Source organism: Lissotriton vulgaris, chromosome 12, assembly GCF_964263255.1.
Source record: "Lissotriton vulgaris chromosome 12, aLisVul1.2, whole genome shotgun sequence".
Lineage (NCBI taxonomy): Eukaryota > Metazoa > Chordata > Amphibia > Caudata > Salamandridae > Lissotriton > Lissotriton vulgaris.
Genome location: NC_141700.1, coordinates 117,744,899 through 117,769,781, shown reverse-complemented (window position 1 = coordinate 117,769,781; position 24,883 = coordinate 117,744,899). Strand labels below are relative to the sequence as shown.

The 24,883-nt window shown below is 47.9% G+C and overlaps 1 protein-coding gene across 2 annotated transcripts in view; it reads left to right on the top strand.

Moving 5' to 3' along the window:
* Positions 1 to 24,883, top strand: part of ADAMTSL4 (ADAMTS like 4) — a 340,678-nt gene that overhangs the window by 299,533 nt on the left and 16,262 nt on the right. For both annotated transcript variants that reach the window (XM_086947462.1, XM_086947463.1), the window contains exons 13-17: positions 1,644 to 1,848; positions 2,772 to 2,945; positions 5,633 to 5,806; positions 8,569 to 8,748; positions 22,639 to 22,783. In XM_086947462.1, coding sequence (XP_086803588.1) covers positions 1,644 to 1,848; positions 2,772 to 2,945; positions 5,633 to 5,806; positions 8,569 to 8,748; positions 22,639 to 22,783 — 878 coding nt within the window. The remainder of the gene's footprint in view (positions 1 to 1,643; positions 1,849 to 2,771; positions 2,946 to 5,632; positions 5,807 to 8,568; positions 8,749 to 22,638; positions 22,784 to 24,883) is intronic.

Genomic DNA, 24,883 nt, shown 5'->3' with positions numbered 1-24,883 from the left:
AGCGACGGGGAGCTCAAGAGCCAAGGCCTTAGCCACCCTCCTCAGCACCACACTATAAGTAGCCCCCTCCTCCATAGCCACGGTTGGAGGGGAGACAAAACCAGTGTCTGGGGAGGTATCCAGGCAACTGGCCTCCCCTAGTTCCTGTGTCCAGCCCTGAAATGACTGGCACTCCCGTGCCAGAGGGACCTCAGATCCCTCCCAGCCTCCCTAGTCGTCGATCTCCTGATATTCAGGGGTAAAGGATGGACCCAGATCTTCGAGGAATTCCTCTTCGGCCGGCGCCGAATGCGGCATCGAGCGACGCCGCTCCGGCATCGGATCCGGACCGAGGGTTGGACCAGGGATGGCGTCATACGAGGACGGCGCCGGGGGTGACACCCTTGTGGTCGGCCAGTGGCGACCCGGATCCGGATCCAGTGGGGCCATGCGGCGTCGGGACCGAAGTCGCCGATGGCGCCGGGGCCGCTTGGGCTCCCAGTCGGGGCTGCGTGGCCCGAAGGCGCCGCGGAACCCGACGGAGGAGTGAGCAACCTCATGGCCATGAGGAAGGCCTCGATCTCATCCGGCGTCGCGTTCTGCCCAGGGACTGGCAGGTTTGAAGCAGCCCGCGATGCCTGTAGAGCCGCGTGGGCGGTGTCACCCAAACCTCCGGCCGCGCCGCGCGAGCGAAGGGGGGAGTCAGAAGAGCGATGTCGCCTCTTCGACTTCTTGTGCCTCTTAACTGAGGACTTGGAGCCCGATGAGAGGTGGCGAATCGCCGAGCTATGATGACTCCGGCCCGTGACTGGTCCCTCGACCTCCTTCCGGACTGGGACCTCGAACGGCGCGGGGCCGACTGCCGGAGCTTGAGGCGCTTATTACGGGACCGCTCCCGCCTAGCCTTCAACGTCAAGGCCCGGCAGTCGGGGTACGACTTGTCATCGTGGTCAGGCCCCAGGCAATGTAGACACCGGCGATGGGGGTCGGTAACCGACATCAGTCGGTTGCAGTCGGCACAGGGCTTGAACCCGGGCATCCCTATCGGCACCGATGGAATCGTAGACTCAAAACGGATCCAAAAAGGATCGAAAAAGCTTAGTCAAAAAGTGACTAAAGGGTACCACATTCTTCGGACCTGCGCTTGCTGGCGCGGAAAAAGAAGAACTGACGTCAGCGCGCGAGTGCAGCATCTAAGTACTCCGGCGACATCATCCCGACGCCGACAACGGACGCGGAGCCGCAGACGACGCCTACCGACGCGCAGGGGTACTGCTACACAAAATTTTCCGGATCTAGTCTGACGCCTGGGGATATGGTAAGGAATCTAATACTAACCTGTTTCTTTCAGATGCACTGTATTGCAAGGGTCAGTCCTCACCAATGTTCGAGGGTGCAGGACACTACTTTTAGGTACAGGCACATCCGTGCAGCGAGGTCCGTGTGGGGTATCTTCCCCCCCCCAAAAACCCAGCAAATGTCCTGTCAGACCAATTTAAAGTTCAAAGAGGCCCTGCAGTAGAGCACATTGTACATCCACCGTTTATGGGCAGATATCCAGCAGCCACCCAGCTCTAGATAAAGCCCTTTGTGCTCTTGTGCAGGCACTGGATTGATTGTTGCCTTACAAGGTTAAAGTGACTGTTCTCTTTATCTTGCTGTAGCTGGGATGCAGGCGAGTGGTCTGCGTGCAGCAAGTCTTGTGGGCCTGGGATGCAGCACCGCCAGGTTCTTTGTCGCCAGATGTACGCCAACCGCACAACCATGGTCCACCCACAGCGGTGCAGCCAGCTGGAGAAACCCAACGTCACCCAATCCTGCCAACTCCGCATCTGCAGCCACTGGGAGATCAGCACCAACTGGACCACGGTAAGGGAAGCAGACATGGCAAGAGCCAATGTGCCACAGCAAAACGTCTCAGAAGTGAGCCCTGGGATACTAATAGGAGGGAGGTGAAAGTGCACTAACTCCACCTAAAAAAATAAATACATTTCTCTCTTCTGTGGTACTCAAAAGCCAGGAGAGTGTGCCACAGGAGAGCAAAAGCTCTGATGAGATGCTTAGAGGAAAATGGTGTTATAGATAGGGGATCGAGCACCTTGGTGTCCGAGGGGGATGCCGTGGAGAAACCTCTAAAGTGGGGGTAAAGGGGCGTAATCCAGAGAGCGACAAAGTGAAGATAATCGGACAGAGATGTGTGGTGAAATTAGAATTAGCAAGAGAGAGAACAAGAGAACTTCACAGAAACAGGGGATAGTAGAGGGACAGACAAATGAATGCAGGAGTGGGTGAGGGTTTCAGAAGTGGGGGGAAAGAGCTAATGTTGTGCAAGGAATCGTGGAAGAGGAAGATAGGATGGATTAAGACTGGTAGGGAATAGTGTGCGCCGAGAGGAGTTTGGGTGAACTTTAAAACATCCATTCTTTGTCCTAACTCCAAGACATTGTATGGTGTGGTAGCCAGAAGGAGTTGAGACACAAGAATCCATGGAACTACAGGTAGAGGAGTGGATGTGGGGGTTCCCAGGGCCTTGGCCCAGCACCCTGGGGAGCAGCAGGGCCTGGGTCACCAAGGCTTCTAGGAAGGGAACTACTAGTGGAGCAGAAGAGAGGCCCATAGCTGAAGATGAGTGTTGCAGGAGCTGGTGGAACAGAAGAATGACAAGAGAGATGGTGAAGACGATGATGTTGGTCTGTGGATGATTGTTACTGAAGCCAATGATGCTAAACCAAAGATGACCTTCATGATGTTGAGGGTGACAATAATGACTTCTCTCCTCCCTGTTTCCGCAGTGCTCGGTGATGTGTGGAACAGGTCAGCGGATCCGGAATGTGCGATGCATCAGTAACCTTGGTGACATCTTAAGTGAGGGGGATTGCAGCGACCGCCTGCGCCCCAAGACCAGCGAGTCCTGCGATATGGGGCCCTGTGTCCGCAGCTGGTTCCATGACGACTGGAGCCGCACGGTAATGGTTTGCACCTAAAGTGAGAGATTGCGTAGAACAGGAGAGAAGCGATTGTTGATTTATCATGTATGGACTGGGTATAAATGGTCATTGTACTATATTTTAATATATTACAGTTTACAAGTGCTTGGTGGAGGAACCCAATAAAGGCAAGCAAAGGCCTGTGGGGGACCTGGGCCAGTTGGGCCAGTCAGCTGACACTAGGATTCTACTTTGAAGTAACATTCTATTAAAAGCATTGACATCTCTTTTAATTATTAACATCCCCTTCCTTAAGGTGAAGGAATTTCTTAGTGTAGACATGGTGACATTTTGGAATGAGAACTTGGTGCCTGGCACAGTTGAGGAGGCTCAAGACAGGATTTTGAAGGTGGTACAACAGGAGGGCTGTGGCTTTAGTATCAAGAAAGGGGAGTTATAGTGGATTGTTGCAATAGTCAGGCTACCACTGCCGAAGAGGGAAGCCAGCTTAGTATTAATCTTGTAGAAAGAATCTAGAAAACACGTTCAAGCTGACCAAATCTAACGGTCTTATTTACAGCGAGCACTGTACAACTGCATTAACCTTGTAGAAGCTGTTTGAAAAGAACAATTTCCAGCTGCCTCAGGCCTGACTAAACCTTCAGATTGCAAACTATAACCTTACTTTGGAAGCTTTTGCAGGTTAAGGTCCAGCTTATAATGGCCTTACTAATGAGCATATTCCAGGGAATCATTTCAGATTGTCTTTTCCAAGGTAACACAGGGCATTGTGGTAGCCACAGGTTTCACAATATTTGATACAAAGTGTAGACGAATCCTCACTCTGAATTTTTATTCAAGGAGCTTAGAGACACATGAGCCAAAGTTCAGAATACTGTATGATGCTCCATGTACATAGATCAAAGGTCTGTGGGTAGCTGACACAATAATGCTTAAGTTGAGCTTTATGCTGTGGAATGAGGGACTACAGATTCACAGTACGAATTGACCACAATTCAGAGTACATGTGTTTACCACTTAATAGGCGTGTATGGCCCACAACATTGCAAGATGGCTGACAGGCACATATCAGTGAAATATTGCATTTGACTTTTTGTGTTTGGCCTTAGTGTTTGTGTATTCCTTCCAAAGCACTTATGTGGTGAAGAGAAGAAGAGGAGATTTACATATTGTCTTTGGTAGCTGAGAGGACTCTTTAGAAATTGGTTGAAATGTGACACAAGAGAGGCGGGTGTTACAAAAACTATAGTAATTCATGGACTTCTAAAGCTGCTGCTTTGAACAGGTGTGATACGTGCCACCGCACTCAGTCGTTCCAGAAAAAATGGGTGCCCTACTCTGTGGTTTAACTGATGCAAAAACCCTTAAAAGTATCAAACACAAAAGAATGGGAAGGGCATGGCCAAGAATTAATAAAAATGTAATTGATCATTTGTGTTCATTGCTTTTCAACAATTACCAAAAACAACAGTTGATAGACAGAATGTAGAACAATGTCATACATTCACCCCAGTACAGAGATCTGGGCCTAAATCCATCATTTTCTTTGCACTCCACACCACCCCAGTTCAGACATGGCCATATGCAAATCAGCCTTGACCCTGTGCCTCATGGGAACAGTCCAGCCCGAACTGCCAAGCCATGTCTTCCCTGGACCGGAATCAAGCATCCTAGGACCGGTCTCTGGCTATCAGCTGTCATCAGCCAGGATAGCTTGACTCCAGTGGTGTGGAGAGCCTGGGACTCATGTCTGAGCATACCCATCCCACTCGGGTGACAAATGCAAAAACCACAGTTGATGGACAGAATGCAGAACAATGTCATACATTCACCTCAGTACAGAGATGTGGGCCTAAATCCATCATTTTTTTTGCACTCCACACCAATTACCAGCGTTTAAAATTGAAGTCTTAGCTGTCCCCTAAATCTTGTGTAGTAGAAAAATGTTCTTTATTTAATTTTACAATATGATGATGAATACAGCCATCGTGTTTCGTCCTGGAAAATAGTGGGAATTCTTCAGGCTAAAGTAACTTTCTCAGATTCGATAAATATTTATCATCCCAGAAGTGAGAGTGACATATTCCGAATTCAATGGTTTCCTGTATCAATTAGGGCAACATTTAATGTAGTTCTATCATAAATTCATAATGTGGTGTGCGGCTACCATTTTGTGATGCATTACATTGACATGTGATATCAATGTGAGGCCACGCTGTGCTCAGTATCGGTTACAGGCACTTACAAGAATGTAATGCATCACACTGAAAGCAGCTCAGCCCCCTTCCGTATTAGGCTTTTGATCTCAGAAGATACTGGATGTAGATGGTACAGGTTCCAGGGCATTGTTTCTCTAGTTACCTGTACAGGATATGCTAATCTGGAAGGAATCTTATATGAAGGGAGATGTTTGCATCTGTTGCCCCCAGCAGGCAGGTGGCAGAAAGCTCTCGCGAATGAAGCTGCAAATGATATACTGCAGGCAAACCTGTGCTCTGTAAGGTGTTACGGGTGAGTAGCTTGCCCTTCATCGAATCCTGAGGCGTGCTGATGGTGCAGTATCCTGGCTCTCTCCGTATGAAGTTGTTTTCTGCAGAGTTTTTGAGTACGGTTGTTGGGTGCTAGAGTTGTGCTTGCTGGAGTTCCATAGAGGTGCGCTTTGAATGATTTTGTGATGCTTGCTCTCTCCTCCATACCCGATACAGTGCTCGGCGGAGTGTGGCACGGGAATCCAGCGCCGATCAGTGGTGTGCTTGTCCAGTGAGGTCGGTGGGGAGTCTGGTGAGGCCTGCACAGGAAACAGACCGGCGGATATGAGGGCATGTGATGGTGGACCTTGCAGCAGGGTCATACTGTGGTACACAGGCCCTTGGAGTCAGGTGAGTTAGTGACTACAAGACCATGGCTACTCAAAATGGCAATTAAATATGTTAATAGGATAACAGGCTTGCTACATACAGCCGCCTGTACTATAAACGTGGACATTTGAATCCCAGGAGAAGAGCCGCAACCTTTCATCTTTCTGACACTGAAAAAATAAATACTACATTTGTTCTGTAACGTATGTTAAAAAAGTAGCAAATTCACCTAATGCTGTAAAAATACAATAATCTTTCAAGTTTCAAGTATTATTAATGTATAGAATCTCCTTTATTAATAGTAGTGATAACAATGTGAGTAGTAATGTGCCTATGCTTGACATTTCGCGAGGTTACGTAATTGCGTCCCAAAGAGGTGGACAAGCCCAGCAGGACTCGTGACGAATGTCCGGTTTGTCTGGACCCATGTCCCTGGGACCTCAGAATCCAAAATGGAGCCAAACTGAGAATCCCATGCACTGCCCTGGGCTAACTTTAAACATTAACAAAAAACAAAAAAAAGACTAGATGCAGGACAGCTGAGCACATGAAATCTAAGACTGTTGTTCTGCAGTGTGTAGCTGCAATTCACATGTGCCGGGACACTCAGCCGAGTATCTGTGCGCTTTATAAATCTGAAATCAATCAATGTTTCTCACTGAAGACCTGTAACTCAGGGAGGGAGGCTACCTGTGCCCTACGTCAGATTACTCTTTGTTGTGTCAAACAATGTAAATGCCCTCATTGAGGCCTTATTCCAGCTTTTAAAACATTTTTTAAAGCAATGGAAGGCAGTGATGCTAACACAAAAAATATTCCCTTACTGTCCTTATATTTAATTTTGTACTTTAAAAAAGACATCTTAACATATAATGTCTCCAACTGAACTAACATACCATCCTTGTATTTACTAAACATTAGCATATCATATTTTTATTTACTAAACATGGTGTACTAATTAGGCCATGAAATAATTGAACACCAAGCATTGCTCTCTGCAGGTAAAAGGAAGAGCGGTGGGTGATATTCAACCAGTTGCTCCTGGGTACACAAAGTGTGACCAGAAAATCTGGGGGCATATGTACGAGGAAGTGGCGGAGTGAGGCGGCAGCCGTCATGGCTTAACGCCTCACTCCGAAACGTAAGGGTGCACCATATTTACAAGGATCCGGTGCAGCCTTGCGTTTCCCCCTGCTCTGGCGCTACACTTAGCAGTGGAGCGCCAAAGCAGGCACCCTTGCACCATAGTGCAAGGGTGTCTGCGTGCAGTGGAGGATTGTTTATGTACAGGAAGGTGTCCCTTCCTGTACATAAACTATCCTAAAATGCCATTTCGCGGTGCGCTAAATGCGATTTAGCGCGCGCAACAAAATTCGTTTTATTGATTTATTTGTATACTTAACCCCGATAGGCCATAATCCGGACTTTACTACTCCGCACCCTCACCGCCCGGCAGCACTCCCTCCAGGAGCCGCTACTGCTGCCCACCCCTTTCACGCTAACCATTGTGTGAAATTGGGCCTTATTTACAAGACAGCATTAAGCCACGTTTAGTGGCTTAACGCTGCCTTGTGACAAGGCTAAGCCCCTATCGCCACCACAACATCAGAAAAAGTGACGTTGTGGTGGCGATAGGGGCTTGTATGTACATATGCCCCTGGTTTGAAATACCAGCCTCCCTGCTTCGCCAAAATGTGTGAGCCTAAGGAAATCACTTGAGTTCACTACGCTTCTACCACTATTATGCTAATACACTACTTGGTTCATTTTGACTGTCATATCTTAGAGTGCCTTGAAGGAAGACAGGCCAGGAAGTGCCAACATAAACACCTCACCTTTGAAGGGTTTAATACACAATCATTTTGCTGCACAGTCAGGTACAGTTTTGTCAAAATATGCAGTGCCCTTGACAAACTGATCTTTGGGTTCATCCATGGTAGTGCTGTCAGGGATTTGCGGTGGCGAAACGTTCACGTTTAAAAACTTTAGGAATTACCCGTTTCACTTTGTAAGTCTTTATCAAGTGTTTACGTGGCGTTTACTGTGTCGTTTACATGGCAACTCCTTTGGTGGCTCAATTCATGCTTTGGTTATTAAAGCAAAGAGAGACCGCAGATTCCATTTTGGCTCAACTCCCCCAATCAGATGCATGCCCAACTCTAACGCGCCACAGCCATGCAAGTGGAACTTGTTACTGGGCAACTGGGATAGAGCACGTGACAGCGGAAGTGCTACACACCATGTGATAGAGGGGCTGGGCAGAACTTGTCTTACTTTTAATTGATGGTCCATTTCTCTTATGCATCTCTCTGCTCTCCTTCCACACACTCTGCGCTTCCACCTCTTCTCTCCTTCATCTGCTCTGCTTCATCACACCTAGACTGTTTTCCTCCTCTGTCCATTTTTATTCACCTTGTTCACGCCACGATCTTCATTTCCTTTCTCTCTTTTGCTCTTCTCTCTAGCCTTATTTTCTACATTTCTGTCATATTTGCTTCATTTCCTTTCACAATCCCTCGTTTAATCTGATCTTTTCTCATTCCTCTACATGCACTTCTGGTTCCCACATTCACGTTCCCTCCTTCATTCTTTTCTCTATCTCCGCCTTGTCTTTTTCTCTTTTAATTGCTCTGCATTGCCTACCATTCTCTTTCCCTGATTCATGCTCTGTCCTGCAATCTCCTTTTCTCAGCATTCTCTTATTTCTCTCTTTTGCTCTCCATTACTACTTCCACCTGCTCTTCTCGAGCTCTTCTGATCTCCCACTCTCTTCCGTTCCCTAGTGCTCTGCTGAGTGTGATGACGGCACCCAGAGGCGTGATGTCATCTGTGTGAGCAAGTTGGGGTCCGAGTTCAACGTGATAGATCCATCGGAGTGTGGGTCCCTGGAGAAGCCGCCTTCCCTGCAGCCGTGCAACCTGATCCCATGTGGAGCTCGCTGGTACACCACTCCCTGGAGCGCTGTGAGTAACGTGTGTAGCAGTCGTGGCCGCCACTATCAAAGGGTGGTGAGGTGGATGGGGGGAGCGCAGGGTGCCTGCGCGTGGTGGGGGGACGGGGGGCAGGGGGGGATGCATTACTAATAATAATTTTAAAACTGTACCTGAAGCCGCCGGCCGCCTCTCACGTCGCGTCATTCTTGCTGGCCTCTTCCTGGTCCCAGCAGCCTCTAGGACACAGACTCCCATCCAATCCCTGTGCTCCCTGAGCGGGCAGAAAAGACACGTCAGGGTACCACGCGGGTGTACGGCGTCCCCCCACTTATTTTACCGGGGGGACGGCCTCCCCCCTGCCAAACAGCTGGACTTGACTCTTTGGCCTCTCTGGGACGAGAAGCTCGGCACCTTTCGTGGCGTCACTTCCTGTTGTGATGTCACTTCCAGTGACAGCGTCCCCCCACTTCTTTTTTTACGACTTGGGCCCTGGGTCATTGAGTCTGTGGGGTTTCAGCAGCCGGGCTGGAGAAACGTAGGTGTGCATGTGTGTTTTTGTTGGCCTGAGACGGCCGGCCAAAAACACATGCGTACTTAAGTAGTGCACAAGCATTCCTCCTCCCCGTGCTCTGTCCCTCCCTGCGCGAGCTGGCAAACAAAATTATTTTTTGTTTGCTGGCTCTGCGCCAGGCAGTGGTGCGACGCTCCTCCACCATTGCGGAGGAGCCGCAACTGGTGTGTACGATGGTAGACCGAGGGATATTGGTAAGGTGAGGCAAGTCCATTGAAGAGACAAAGGGCCTGATTTAGATGTCGGCCGACGGGTTACTCCATCACATTGGTGACGCATATCCTGTACGCTGACTTCTAAATCCCATTATATCCTATGGGAAGGAATATCCGTCACAGTTGTGACCGAGTATCCCATCCGCCAAGATATAAATCAGGCCCGACGTTAGGAAACTTTGCAACCCACTATAACCTGGGTCTCTGCAATTTTGCATGAATGAGGGGCCATATTATGTGTTGCAAATTATACAACATGTTGTGACATATGTGTTGCCATATTTATTTTGCTGTTATGTCCCTTGTATACACAATAATACTGTGCAGGTGAAAAAGTTGCCATATTTGGTTCTTTAGCATCGGTTGATTTGTTTCAGTTGGAGACATTTCTTTTTGCTCAAATTATGCAGAAGTTGATGGATTATGTGGCAAATTCATAATTATGAGGAAACCACAGTGGCCACATAATCACATCATTCCAGTGGCCCTAAACTGGGACATGTATGAGACCTATTAATACATCATACCACAGAGTGGCGAGTACCCTGGCTGAGATGGCAGAAGGGAGGAGTCGATTTAGTTTAACTTCCATTAAATGGCAATAAACATAAGTAAACTTGGCGGAAGACTCCATGCCAAGGGTGCAAGGCTCACGCTCTGGGTCAAATCATTGTTTTTAGTCTATCCATAGATAGTGAATCATTAGAGCAACAGAGGGGACTCGGTGCTACAACCCCCAAAATATAAGGTTCATAAATGAAACCCTGAACATGATTAGGCACGCTTTATTTGTAATAAAATAAGTGCCAGTGCCCTCGCAGTAGGGCATTACAGCTTGCATCACCCATTGCTCCTGCCAGTGCCAGTACAAACACAAATATTAACATCACATTCATACATGTGTGAAACTTCTGATTATATTGCAGCCGCAGAAAACTAGAATACTCTCCTGGACAGCTGGTACATTTTTAATGTGTATTGAACCATTAAATACTGATGACGTATTCACATCTAAAATAGACAAACTGCGCCACCATGTGGCTGACTGTCATAGGTTCTGGGGTGGAGAATTAAGTGCTGGTGTTGAGTACTGACAAACACCTGCTCAAATTAAGCACTGGGACTAGGGTTCCTAGGTTGCTACCCCAGCTTGAGTTTCCATTTCTACAGGTGTCAGAATACGTATGACTCCATACGTGCAAACCAGTTTGTTAATTGACTACTACTTTTGATGCTGCCCTACAGACTACCCAGCTGGGTTTCTCCCTGCTTTCATTCTAAAGACTAGTCTTAGCTGGGTGGGCAACGGCACATGTGGATCAGGGCCTCAGAATGAATCTGTCCTACATTCTTCCATTGGTGCCGGAGGCCCATCCCAGAAATCTCCGGCAGGAAACCTTACACTGGCAGAGAGGTGACACTCATTTTCTAATAAATCTTTTAAAGTCCGTTGGAGCACTCTGTTGAATTATTTTATTCCCAATAGATTCAGTATAACTTTTGTGCTACTTCCTCCCAATGTTTTGTCTGGAAACACTGTATCTGAAACAGTAGAAGGAAAAGTGGGGGTTCCACTTTTGGTGGAGGTGTGCACACTTGTACTTCAGTCCCAATGGTCTATTTCAATTCATTCAATTAAATAATGTATTCTGTGTGAACTTTGTGTTAGAATTTCATTTTTTGAGCACATAGTGATTCAAAGCAACCTTAGCCAATGAAGTCACGACATATTTACCGATGGTCGGTTTTGATGAACAATGATTACAGGGTAGCGTTTATGAATTTCACATGTTCCTTAATGATTAACTTAACATTGAGAGTTATTGATTTTGTCACTATGAGTTACATTCTAAAATGTAATGTTTCTATGATGTTAGACAAATGTAGTATGAGGCTGGCTCATATTATCCCTGTTTTTTCCATTTATAGACCCCTGAAGAAGGGTGGTTTTTTCACCCGAAATGCATTGGGTATATGTGGAACACCAAAAGTTAACATGGATTTGCAATAATTAAAGTTGCAGAATTGAAGATTGAGTGTAAATGTGAAATAAAATATTTGATCACTCGTTGAAAATGAAATTTTCGTCTGAATACATTATTTAATTGAATGAATTGAAATAGACCATTAGGTCTGAAGTACAAGTGTGCACACCTCCACCAAAAGTGGAACCCCCACTTTTCCTTCTTCATTTTCTAATAGCACCAAGGAGACTGGCTTGTCTCATGTTTTCCACGTGCTGGAAATAAAAAGCAGGACCAAAATAAATATTGTTTCTGACCCTGTGGCTTGCTTGTTGTTGTAAACTATCTTAACGACACGTCCCCTTTCCTGTGCTTCCTGCCATGTCCCATTTGTGTCATACTCCCACTGTCAGAAACCAGCCATGCCCTGCTCTCAGATAGGACTATTTCTGTGCTTGAAGCCACTTCCTGTTCCTATAGTACACACATTATATCTCCCCCTGCTACCATTTTCTTACCTCATAATATACATAACTACAGCTGCCCCTTTGGTCTAACTCTATTGAACTACTACTGTTTGCCTCCTAATATGTCCTGGTGCTATGGTACATAAACTTAGTCCTTGGAGCCATGCACTGTCCATGTAGTAAACTTCTTATATCCACTGGTGCTGCCACGTCCTGACCTCAGCGGAAAGGTACCCCCTCCTGCCGCCGTATCCTATTTGTAATGTATAGGTACCCAGTGACACCTACTTTCTCCAGGCCGTCTAGCACACAAACCTGCTTGCTGCTGAGGCCATGTCCTGTTCCTGTATTACATGTATTGCGTCCCCTCCTGCTGCCATTTTCTGATTTCAAAGTTCTCATAACCACTCTTGCTTCCATGCCCTGCCTGTAATGTACATTTCTGACTACTTTGTCCTGCTACCAGGTACTTAAACTCTGCTTGGATCCATGTTCTGTCCCTGTAGTCGCATACCATAGCCACTGCCATGTCCTGACATCCGTGTACACGTATCTCCTGCTGCCTTGTCTGATTTGTAATGTACTTGTATCCTGTGTCTCCTACTATGCCCTGATCCCCGAGTGCTCAAACTCTCTGTTTGTGGTCACGTCCTCTTCCTATAATAAACATATCGCCTCTTGCGGCCCTGTCCTGCCTGTAATTTACTGGTTGTGTTTGCCTCATATCATGCCCTATGCCCAAACACTGCTCGCGGCCATGTCCTGGTCCCATAGTAAACATCTCATATCCCATGCTGCGGCCATGTCCTGTCTGTAATGTACTAGTAGTGTTTGACTTATGCCATGCCCTATACACAAACTCGTTGCTCGCGGCCACCTTTTGGACCCATAGTAAACATCTCAACTCCTGCTGCGCCATGTCTTGTCTGTAATGTACTAGCCGTGTTTGACTCATGCCATGCCCTATACACAAACTCTTTGCTCGCGGCCATGTCCTGGTCTCATAGTAAACATCTCAACTCCTGCTGCGCCATGTCTTGTCTGTAATGTACTAGCCGTGTTTGACTCATGCCATGCCCTATACACAAACTCTTTGCTCGCGGCCATGTCCTGGTCTCATAGTAAACATCTCATATCCCCTGCTGCGGCCATGTCCTGTCTGTAATGTACTAGTAGTGTTTGACTTATGCCATGCCCTATACACAAACTCGTTGCTCGCGGCCACCTTTTGGACCCATAGTAAACATCTCAACTCCTGCTGCGCCATGTCTTGTCTGTAATGTACTAGCCGTGTTTGACTCATGCCATGCCCTATACACAAACTCTTTGCTCGCGGCCATGTCCTGGTCTCATAGTAAACATCTCATATCCCCTGCTGCAGCCATGTCCTGTCTGTAATGTACTAGTCGTGTTTGACTCATGCCATGCCCTATACACAAACTCTTTGCTCGCGGCCATGTCCTGGTCTCCTAGTAAACATCTCATATCCCCTGCTGCGTCCATGTCCTGTCTGTAATGTACTAGCCGTGTTTAACTCATGCCATGCCCTATGCACAAACTCTTTGATCGCGGCCAAGTCCTGGTCTCATAGTAAACATCTCATATCCCCTGCTGCAGCCATGTCCTGTCTGTAATGTACTAGCCGTGTTTGACTCATGCCATGCCCTATACACAAAATCTTTGCTCGCGGCCATGTCCTGGTCTCATAGTAAACATCTCATATCCCCTGCTGCGGCCATGTCCTGTCTGTAATGTACTAGCCGTGTTTGACTCATGCCATGCCCTATACACAAACTCTTTGCTCGCGGCCATGTCCTGGTCTCATAGTAAACATCTCATATCCCCTGCTGCGGCCATGTCCTGTCTGTAATGTACTAGTAGTGTTTGACTTATGCCATGCCCTATACACAAACTGTTTGCTCGCGGCCATGTCCTGGCCTCATAGTAAACATCTCATATCCCCTGCTGCAGCCATGTCCTTTCTGTAATGTACTAGTAGTGTTTGACTCATGCCATGCCCTATACACAAACTCTTTGCTCGCGGCCATGTCCTGGCCTCATAGTAAACATCTCATATCCCCTGCTGCGGCCATGTCCTGTCTGTAATGTACTAGTAGTGTTTGACTCATGCCATGCCCTATACACAAACTCTTTGCTCGCGGCCATGTCCTGGCCTCATAGTAAACATCTCATATCCCCTGCTGCGGCCATGTCCTGTCTGTAATGTACTAGTAGTGTTTGACTCATGCCATGCCCTATACACAAACTCTTTGCTCGCGGCCATGTCCTGGTCTCATAGTAAACATCTCATATCCGCTGCTGCGGCCATGTCCTGTCTGTAATGTACTAGTAGTGTTTGACTCATGCCATGCCCTATACACAAACTCTTTGCTCGCGGCCATGTCCTGGTCTCATAGTAAACATCTCATATCCCCTGCTGCGGCCATGTCCTGTCTGTAATGTACTAGCCGTGTTTGACTCATGCCATGCCCTATACACAAACTCTTTGCTCGCGGCCATGTCCTCGCCTCATAGTAAACATCTCATATCCCCTGCTGCAGCCATGTCCTTTCTGTAATGTACTAGTAGTGTTTGACTCATGCCATGCCCTATACACAAACTCTTTGCTCGCGGCCATGTCCTGGTCTCATAGTAAACATCTCATATCCCCTGCTGCAGCCATGTCCTTTCTGTAATGTACTAGCCGTGTTTGACTTATGCCATGCCCTATACACAAACTCTTTGCTTGCGGCCACCTTTTGGTCCCATAGTAAACATCTCATATCCCCTGCTGCGGCCATGACCTGTCTGTAATGTACTAGTAGTGTTTGACTCATGCCATGCCCTATACACAAACTCTTTGCTCGCGGCCATGTCCTGGTCTCATAGTAAACATCTCATATCCCCTGCTGCAGCCATGTCCTTTCTGTAATGTACTAGCCGTGTTTGACTTATGCCATGCCCTATACACAAACTCTTTGCTTGCGGCCACCTTTTGGTCCCATAGTAAACATCTCATATCCCCTGCTGCGGCCATGTCCTGTCTGTAATGTACTAGTAGTGTTTGACTTATGCCATGCCCTATACACAAACTCTTTGCTTGCGGCCACCTTTTGGTCCCATAGTAAACATCTCAACTCCTGCTGCAGCCATGTCCTGTCTGTAATGTACTAGCCGTGTTTGACTCATGCCATGCCCTATACACAAACTCTTTGCTCGCGGCCATGTCCTGGTCTCATAGTAAACATCTCATATCCCCTGCTGCGGCCATGTCCTGTCTGTAATGTACTAGCCGTGTTTGACTTATGCCATGCCCTATGCACAAACTCTTTGCTCGCGGCCATGTCCTGGTCTCATAGTAAACATCTCATATCCCCTGCTGCGGCCATGTCCTGTCTGTAATGTACTAGTAGTGTTTGACTCATGCCATGCCCTATACACAAACTCTTTGCTCGCGGCCATGTCCTGGTCTCATAGTAAACATCTCATATCCCCTGCTGCGGCCATGTCCTGTCTGTAATGTACTAGCCATGTTTGACTTATGCCATGCCCTATACACAAACTCTTTGCTCGCGGCCACCTTTTGGCCCCATAATAAACATCTCATATCCCCTGCTGCGGCCATGTCCTGTCTGTAATGTACTAGCCGTGTTTGACTTATGCCATGCCCTATACACAAACTCTTTGCTCGCGGCCATGTCCTGGCCTCATAGTAAACATCTCATATCCCCTGCTGCGGCCATGTCCTGTCTGTAATGTACTAGTAGTGTTTGACTCATGCCATGCCCTATACACAAACTCTTTGCTCGCGGCCATGTCCTGGCCTCATAATAAACATCTCATATCCCCTGCTGCGGCCATGTCCTGTCTGTAATGTACTAGTAGTGTTTGACTCATGCCATGCCCTATACACAAACTCTTTGCTCGCGGCCATGTCCTGGTCTCATAGTAAACATCTCATATCCCCTGCTGCGGCCATGTCCTGTCTGTAATGTACTAGTAGTGTTTGACTCATGCCATGCCCTATACACAAACTCTTTGCTCGCGGCCATGTCCTGGTCTCATAGTAAACATCTCATATCCCCTGCTGCGGCCATGTCCTGTCTGTAATGTACTAGCCGTGTTTGACTCATGCCATGCCCTATACACAAACTCTTTGCTCGCGGCCATGTCCTGGCCTCATAGTAAACATCTCATATCCCCTGCTGCAGCCATGTCCTTTCTGTAATGTACTAGTAGTGTTTGACTCATGCCATGCCCTATACACAAACTCTTTGCTCGCGGCCATGTCCTGGTCCCATAGTAAACATCTCATATCCCCTGCTGCAGCCATGTCCTTTCTGTAATGTACTAGTAGTGTTTGACTCATGCCATGCCCTATACACAAACTCTTGCTCGCGGCCATGTCCTGGTCTCATAGTAAACATCTCATATCCCCTGCTGCAGCCATGTCCTTTCTGTAATGTACTAGCCGTGTTTGACTTATGCCATGCCCTATACACAAACTCTTTGCTTGCGGCCACCTTTTGGTCCCATAGTAAACATCTCATATCCCCTGCTGCGGCCATGACCTGTCTGTAATGTACTAGTAGTGTTTGACTCATGCCATGCCCTATACACAAACTCTTTTCTCGCGGCCATGTCATGGTCTCATAGTAAACATCTCATATCCCCTGCTGCAGCCATGTCCTTTCTGTAATGTACTAGCCGTGTTTGACTTATGCCATGCCCTATACACAAACTCTTTGCTTGCGGCCACCTTTTGGTCCCATAGTAAACATCTCATATCCCCAGCTGCGGCCATGTCCTGTCTGTAATGTACTAGTAGTGTTTGACTTATGCCATGCCCTATACACAAACTCTTTGCTTGCGGCCACCTTTTGGTCCCATAGTAAACATCTCAACTCCTGCTGCAGCCATGTCCTGTCTGTAATGTACTAGCCGTGTTTGACTCATGCCATGCCCTATATACAAACTCTTTGCTCGCGGCCATGTCCTGGTCTCATAGTAAACATCTCAGATCCTCTGCTGCGGCCATGTCCTGTCTGTAATGTACTAGTAGTGTTTGACTTATGCCATGCCCTATACACAAAGTCTTTACTAGCTGCCATGTCCTGGTCTCATAGTAAACATCTCATATCCCCTGCTGCAGCCATGTCCTTTCTGTAATGTACTAGCCGTGTTTGACTCATGCCATGCCCTATACACAAACTCTTTGCTCGCTGCCATGTCCTGGTCTCATAGTAAACATCTCATATCCCCTGCTGCAGCCATGTCCTGTCTGTAATGTACTAGTAGTGTTTGACTTATGCCATGCCCTATACACAAACTCTTTGCTCGCGGCCACCTTTTGGCCCCATAGTAAACATCTCATATCCCCTGCTGCGTCCATGTCCTGTCTGTAATGTACTAGCCGTGTTTGACTCATGCCATGCCCTATACACAAACTCTTTGCTCGCGGCCATGTCCTGGCCTCATAGTAAACATCTCATATCCCCTGCTGCGGCCATGTCCTGTCTGTAATGTACTAGTAGTGTTTGACTCATGCCATGCCCTATACACAAACTCTTTGCTCGCGGCCATGTCCTGGTCTCATAGTAAACATCTCAGATCCCCTGCTGCGGCCATGTCCTGTCTGTAATGTACTAGTAGTGTTTGACTCATGCCATGCCCTATACACAAACTCTTTGCTCGCGGCCATGTCCTGGTCTCATAGTAAACATCTCATATCCCCTGCTGCGGCCATGTCCTGTCTGTAATGTACTAGCCGTGTTTGACTCATGCCATGCCCTATACACAAACTCTTTGCTCGCGGCCATGTCCTCGCCTCATAGTAAACATCTCATATCCCCTGCTGCAGCCATGTCCTTTCTGTAATGTACTAGTAGTGTTTGACTCATGCCATGCCCTATACACAAACTCTTTGCTCGCGGCCATGTCCTGGTCTCATAGTAAACATCTCATATCCCCTGCTGCAGCCATGTCCTGTCTGTAATGTACTAGCCGTGTTTGACTTATGCCATGCCCTATGCACAAACTCTTTGCTCGCGGCCATGTCCTGGCCTCATAGTAAACATCTCATATCCCCTGCTGCGGCCATGTCCTGTCTGTAATGTACTAGCCGTGTTTGACTCATGCCATGCCCTATACACAAACTCTTTGCTCGCGGCCATGTCCTGGTCTCATAGTAAACATCTCAGATCCCCTGCTGCGGCCATGTCTTGTCTGTAATGTACTAGTAGTGTTTGACTTATGCCATGCCCTATACACAAAGTCTTTACTAGCTGCCATGTCCTGGTCTCATAGTAAACATCTCATATCCCCTGCTGCAGCCATGTCCTTTCTGTAATGTACTAGCCGTGTTTGACTCATGCCATGCCCTATACACAAACTCTTTGCTCGCGGCCATGTCCTGGACCCATAGTAAACATCTCATATCCCCTGCTGCAGCCATGTCCTGTCTGTAATGTACTAGTAGTGTTTGACTTATGCCATGCCCTATACACAAACTCTTTGCTCGCGGCCACCTTTTGGCCCCATAGTAAACATCTCATATCCCCTGCTGCGGCCATGTCCTGTCTGTAATGTACTAGCCGTGTTTGACTCATGCCATGCCCTATACACAAACTCTTTGCTCGCGGCCATGTCCTGGTCTCATAGTAAACATCTCATATCCCCTGCTGCAGCCATGTCCTTTCTGTAATGTACTAGCCGTGTTTGACTTATGCCATGCCCTATACACAAACTCTTTGCTTGCGGCCACCTTTTGGTCCCATAGTAAACATCTCATATCCCCTGCTGCGGCCATGACCTGTCTGTAATGTACTAGTAGTGTTTGACTCATGCCATGCCCTATACACAAACTCTTTGCTCGCGGCCATGTCCTGGTCTCATAGTAAACATCTCATATCCCCTGCTGCAGCCATGTCCTTTCTGTAATGTACTAGCCGTGTTTGACTTATGCCATGCCCTATACACAAACTCTTTGCTTGCGGCCACCTTTTGGTCCCATAGTAAACATCTCATATCCCCTGCTGCGGCCATGTCCTGTCTGTAATGTACTAGTAGTGTTTGACTTATGCCATGCCCTATACACAAACTCTTTGCTTGCGGCCACCTTTTGGTCCCATAGTAAACATCTCAACTCCTGCTGCAGCCATGTCCTGTCTGTAATGTACTAGCCGTGTTTGACTCATGCCATGCCCTATACACAAACTCTTTGCTCGCGGCCATGTCCTGGTCTCATAGTAAACATCTCATATCCCCTGCTGCGGCCATGTCCTGTCTGTAATGTACTAGCCGTGTTTGACTTATGCCATGCCCTATGCACAAACTCTTTGCTCGCGGCCATGTCCTGGTCTCATAGTAAACATCTCATATCCCCTGCTGCGGCCATGTCCTGTCTGTAATGTACTAGTAGTGTTTGACTCATGCCATGCCCTATACACAAACTCTTTGCTCGCGGCCATGTCCTGGTCTCATAGTAAACATCTCATATCCCCTGCTGCAGCCATGTCCTTTCTGTAATGTACTAGCCGTGTTTGACTCATGCCATGCCCTATACACAAACTCTTTGCTCGCGGCCATGTCCTGGCCTCATAGTAAACATCTCATATCCCCTGCTGCAGCCATGTCCTTTCTGTAATGTACTAGCCGTGTTTGACTTATGCCATGCCCTATACACAAACTCTTTGCTTGCGGCCACCTTTTGGTCCCATAGTAAACATCTCATATACCCTGCTGCGGCCATGTCCTGTCTGTAATGTACTAGTATTGTTTGACTTATGCCATGCCCTATACACAAACTCTTTGCTTGCGGCCACCTTTTGGTCCCATAGTAAACATCTCAACTCCTGCTGCAGCCATGTCCTTTCTGTAATGTACTAGCCGTGTTTGACTCATGCCATGCCCTATACACAAACTCTTTGCTCGCGGCCATGTCCTGGACCCATAGTAAACATCTCATATCCCCTGCTGCAGCCATGTCCTGTCTGTAATGTACTAGTAGTGTTTGACTTATGCCATGCCCTATACACAAACTCTTTGCTCGCGGCCACCTTTTGGCCCCATAGTAAACATCTCATATCCCCTGCTGCGGCCATGTCCTGTCTGTAATGTACTAGCCGTGTTTGACTCATGCCATGCCCTATACACAAACTCTTTGCTCGCGGCCATGTCCTGGTCTCATAGTAAACATCTCATATCCCCTGCTGCAGCCATGTCCTTTCTGTAATGTACTAGCCGTGTTTGACTTATGCCATGCCCTATACACAAACTCTTTGCTTGCGGCCACCTTTTGGTCCCATAGTAAACATCTCATATCCCCTGCTGCGGCCATGACCTGTCTGTAATGTACTAGTAGTGTTTGACTCATGCCATGCCCTATACACAAACTCTTTGCTCGCGGCCATGTCCTGGTCTCATAGTAAACATCTCATATCCCCTGCTGCAGCCATGTCCTTTCTGTAATGTACTAGCCGTGTTTGACTTATGCCATGCCCTATACACAAACTCTTTGCTTGCGGCCACCTTTTGGTCCCATAGTAAACATCTCATATCCCCTGCTGCGGCCATGTCCTGTCTGTAATGTACTAGTAGTGTTTGACTTATGCCATGCCCTATACACAAACTCTTTGCTTGCGGCCACCTTTTGGTCCCATAGTAAACATCTCAACTCCTGCTGCAGCCATGTCCTGTCTGTAATGTACTAGCCGTGTTTGACTCATGCCATGCCCTATACACAAACTCTTTGCTCGCGGCCATGTCCTGGTCTCATAGTAAACATCTCATATCCCCTGCTGCGGCCATGTCCTGTCTGTAATGTACTAGCCGTGTTTGACTTATGCCATGCCCTATGCACAAACTCTTTGCTCGCGGCCATGTCCTGGTCTCATAGTAAACATCTCATATCCCCTGCTGCGGCCATGTCCTGTCTGTAATGTACTAGTAGTGTTTGACTCATGCCATGCCCTATACACAAACTCTTTGCTCGCGGCCATGTCCTGGTCTCATAGTAAACATCTCATATCCCCTGCTGCAGCCATGTCCTTTCTGTAATGTACTAGCCGTGTTTGACTCATGCCATGCCCTATACACAAACTCTTTGCTCGCGGCCATGTCCTGGCCTCATAGTAAACATCTCATATCCCCTGCTGCAGCCATGTCCTTTCTGTAATGTACTAGCCGTGTTTGACTTATGCCATGCCCTATACACAAACTCTTTGCTTGCGGCCACCTTTTGGTCCCATAGTAAACATCTCATATACCCTGCTGCGGCCATGTCCTGTCTGTAATGTACTAGTATTGTTTGACTTATGCCATGCCCTATACACAAACTCTTTGCTTGCGGCCACCTTTTGGTCCCATAGTAAACATCTCAACTCCTGCTGCAGCCATGTCCTGTCTGTAATGTACTAGCCGTGTTTGACTCATGCCATGCCCTATACACAAACTCTTTGCTCGCGGCCATGTCCTGGTCTCATAGTAAACATCTCATATCCCCTGCTGCGGCCATGTCCTGTCTGTAATGTACTAGTAGTGTTTGACTTATGCCATGCCCTATACACAAACTCTTTGCTCGCGGCCATGTCCTGGTCTCATAGTAAACATCTCATATCCCCTGCTGCAGCCATGTCCTGTCTGTAATGTACTAGCCGTGTTTGACTCATGCCATGCCCTATACACAAACTCTTTGCTCGCGGCCATGTCCTGGTCTCATAGTAAACATCTCATATCCCCTGCTTCAGCCATGTCCTTTCTGTAATGTACTAGTAGTGTTTGACTTATGCCATGCCCTATACACAAAGTCTTTGCTCGCGGCCATGTCCTGGTCTCATAGTAAACATCTCATATCCCCTGCTGCGTCCATGTCCTGTCTGTAATGTACTAGCCGTGTTTGACTCATGCCATGCCCTATACACAAACTCTTTGCTCGCGGCCATGTCCTGGTCTCATAGTAAACATCTCATATCCCCTGCTGCGGCCATGTCCTGTCTGTAATGTACTAGCCGTGTTTGACTCATGCCATGCCCTATACACAAACTCTTTGCTCGCGGCCATGTCCTGGCCTCATAGTAAACATCTCATATCCCCTGCTGCAGCCATGTCCTTTCTGTAATGTACTAGTAGTGTTTGACTCATGCCATGCCCTATACACAAACTCTTTGCTCGCGGCCATGTCCTGGCCTCATAGTAAACATCTCATATCCCCTGCTGCGGCCATGTCCTGTCTGTAATGTACTAGTAGTGTTTGACTCATGCCATGCCCTATACACAAACTCTTTGCTCGCGGCCATGTCCTGGCCTCATAGTAAACATCTCATATCCCCTGCTGCCGCCATGTCCTTTCTGTAATGTACTAGTAGTGTTTGACTCATGCCATGCCCTATACACAAACTCTTTGCTCGCGGCCATGTCCTGGCCTCATAGTAAACATCTCATATCCCCTGCTGCGGCCATGTCCTGTCTGTAATGTACTAGTAGTGTTTGACTCATGCCATGCCCTATACACAAACTCTTTACTCGCGGCCATGTCCTGGTCTCATAGTAAACATCTCATATCCCCTGCTGTGGCCATGCCCTGCCTGCAATGTACTAGTTGTGTTTGCTTCATACCATGGCATATATACAAACCCTCTGCATGCTGCCTCGTTATGGCCTGGCTAGAATGATCTATTCTGACTCCTGGCATGTCTTGTCTTCAGTGCTCCAGGTCCTGCGATGGAGGGCACCAGGTGAGGGACGTGCGGTGTCTGACAGCGGACAAGACATTCAGTCGCCTCTGTGATCTCTTCGCCAAGCCCTTGGAAAAGCGCCCCTGTAACACACAGATGTGTGCCCTGCGGTTCGGTACGTACAACAAGCAGCAGTGACGTTGAATGAATACCACATGGACACAAGTACAGTAATCATGACTGCCTAGATTACATGAGAGAGAAAGAAAGAAAGATCAGAGGTGGTCAGTAGAACAAAATATAATACAGATGTGCACAGGAAAAAGAAAACCGGGGGCATCACACATGAAGGACTGGAGAGGGACTTACAGCCGAGAACAGAGAATGTATATAAATCTAACATTGCTGAATATAAAATATATCTTGTGTTTATACAAAATAACGAGCCCCAAAGGTGATGGGTGATGAGCTTGCAAAGGTCTCAGCCACAGACATTTGCTCCTGCCACATTCAAGACCACCCTTTGTGCCCACTTTACCACTCCAGGCAAGGGCCAGCCGCATGCAAATCAACCATTATCCTGCTCTAATAAGAACAGTCAGTCTGCAACACCAGAGCAGGATTTAAGCAAGAACAAAAAAAACCTCAGACAGCTTTTAACCTCACTGGGCCTCCTCAGTGGGGTGTCGTTTGTGCCCTGTGGAAAAGCAAGCTTGGAACCTGTCCAGGTGAAATACAAAGGTGAAAGGGAGGAAAGCTTGCAAAAGTCTCAGGACCAGCGGTGACTGCCCCCTGCACCTCTCCAAAGAGGGAACAGACACTCTCTCAACTTGTAATGAACTTGGATGGGATTGAAACCTGGATGTTCAACATGAGGACTAGTTACCAGGATTGTGATCAAGAATCAGGTTATGTACTTTTTATTTCATCGTTCTTTAAGTTGGAGGAATAGAAAATACTGCATGGAGGCGCTTTTGATGTGAGGAGAGCAGCTATTTCGGTCGTTTGTCACAGGACTTATGCCCAAAACGCTTTTCCATGTAACTCTCAGGCAAAGGCACAAATGCCTAGGTTCTGCTAAAGACTACGGAATTATCATTAGCCCAAATAGCCGACGGTGGCTTTGAAGTGAGATACATACTGTCTAACCAAACCTCTTCAGACAATTGCATACCTCCTTGCAAGAAATCATAGTGCCCACACTGCCAGCGCTCGCTCCACCTTGAGCCCCATACCACTTTCATACCAAGGAGACTCATGAGACATAAGTGTGGGAAACGTTGGTGCAGGTTTATTTTGCATAACAAGTAGCAGATAAGGTGGGTCATCTTACAGGCGATCCAATGCGGCAGCCCCTCGCTGACCCGCATGCCTAATTAGCCAATTTGCACGGTAAGTCGATGCTCTTGACGGTGCAATACGTTAATACTTTATTTCGTTCTACTCCCGCCCCCCCTGTCAGGGCGGAGCGATGAGGCACACCCCCGGTCGGTTCAGGCCCCCCGACCGCCCGAAGGACTAACGGGGCGCCGACGCTGTTTCCTGGAACCCCCTCGGCTCCAGGTTCTTGGCTCAGGCACCCCTACTGTGCCAGGCAGAGGTATTGACTGTATCCTTCTGCCGCAGAGGTACCCTTACTGTCCATCTGCTTCCAGATCGCCCTGTGACTCCGCCTGCAACACAAAACAGACCATTAGTTGTTCACAATTCGCCCGCCGCTCTGCTGCTGGGTCAGGGCCAGGGTGGGAACAGCGCAGAGCAGCCCAGGAAACGTGACCGGAAAAGACCGAGCAATGCTAGCCCTGCTAGTTATAGGTCGTCCCGTGAGCCCGCCTCCCGCTCGCAAGTCTCGCCACTCATTGGCTGTTGCAAAGGGGCCGGCGCGCTATTGTTCTGCTTCGCGCGGCATGTGGAACTAAGATGCTGTCTCGCGTTATCTCCCCTTCGTGTCGCGCGGCCAGCGGCATAGTGCCCACACTGCCAGCGCTCGCTCCACCTTGAGCCCCATACCACTTTCATACCAAGGAGACTCATGAGACATAAGTGTGGGAAACGTTGGTGCAGGTTTATTTTGCATAACAAGTAGCAGATAAGGTGGGTCATCTTACAGGCGATCCAATGCGGCAGCCCCTCGCTGACCCGCATGCCTAATTAGCCAATTTGCACGGTAAGTCGATGCTCTTGAAGGTGCAATACGTTAATACTTTATTTCGTTCTACTCCCGCCCCCCCTGTCAGGGCGGAGCGATGAGGCACACCCCCGGTCGGTTCAGGCC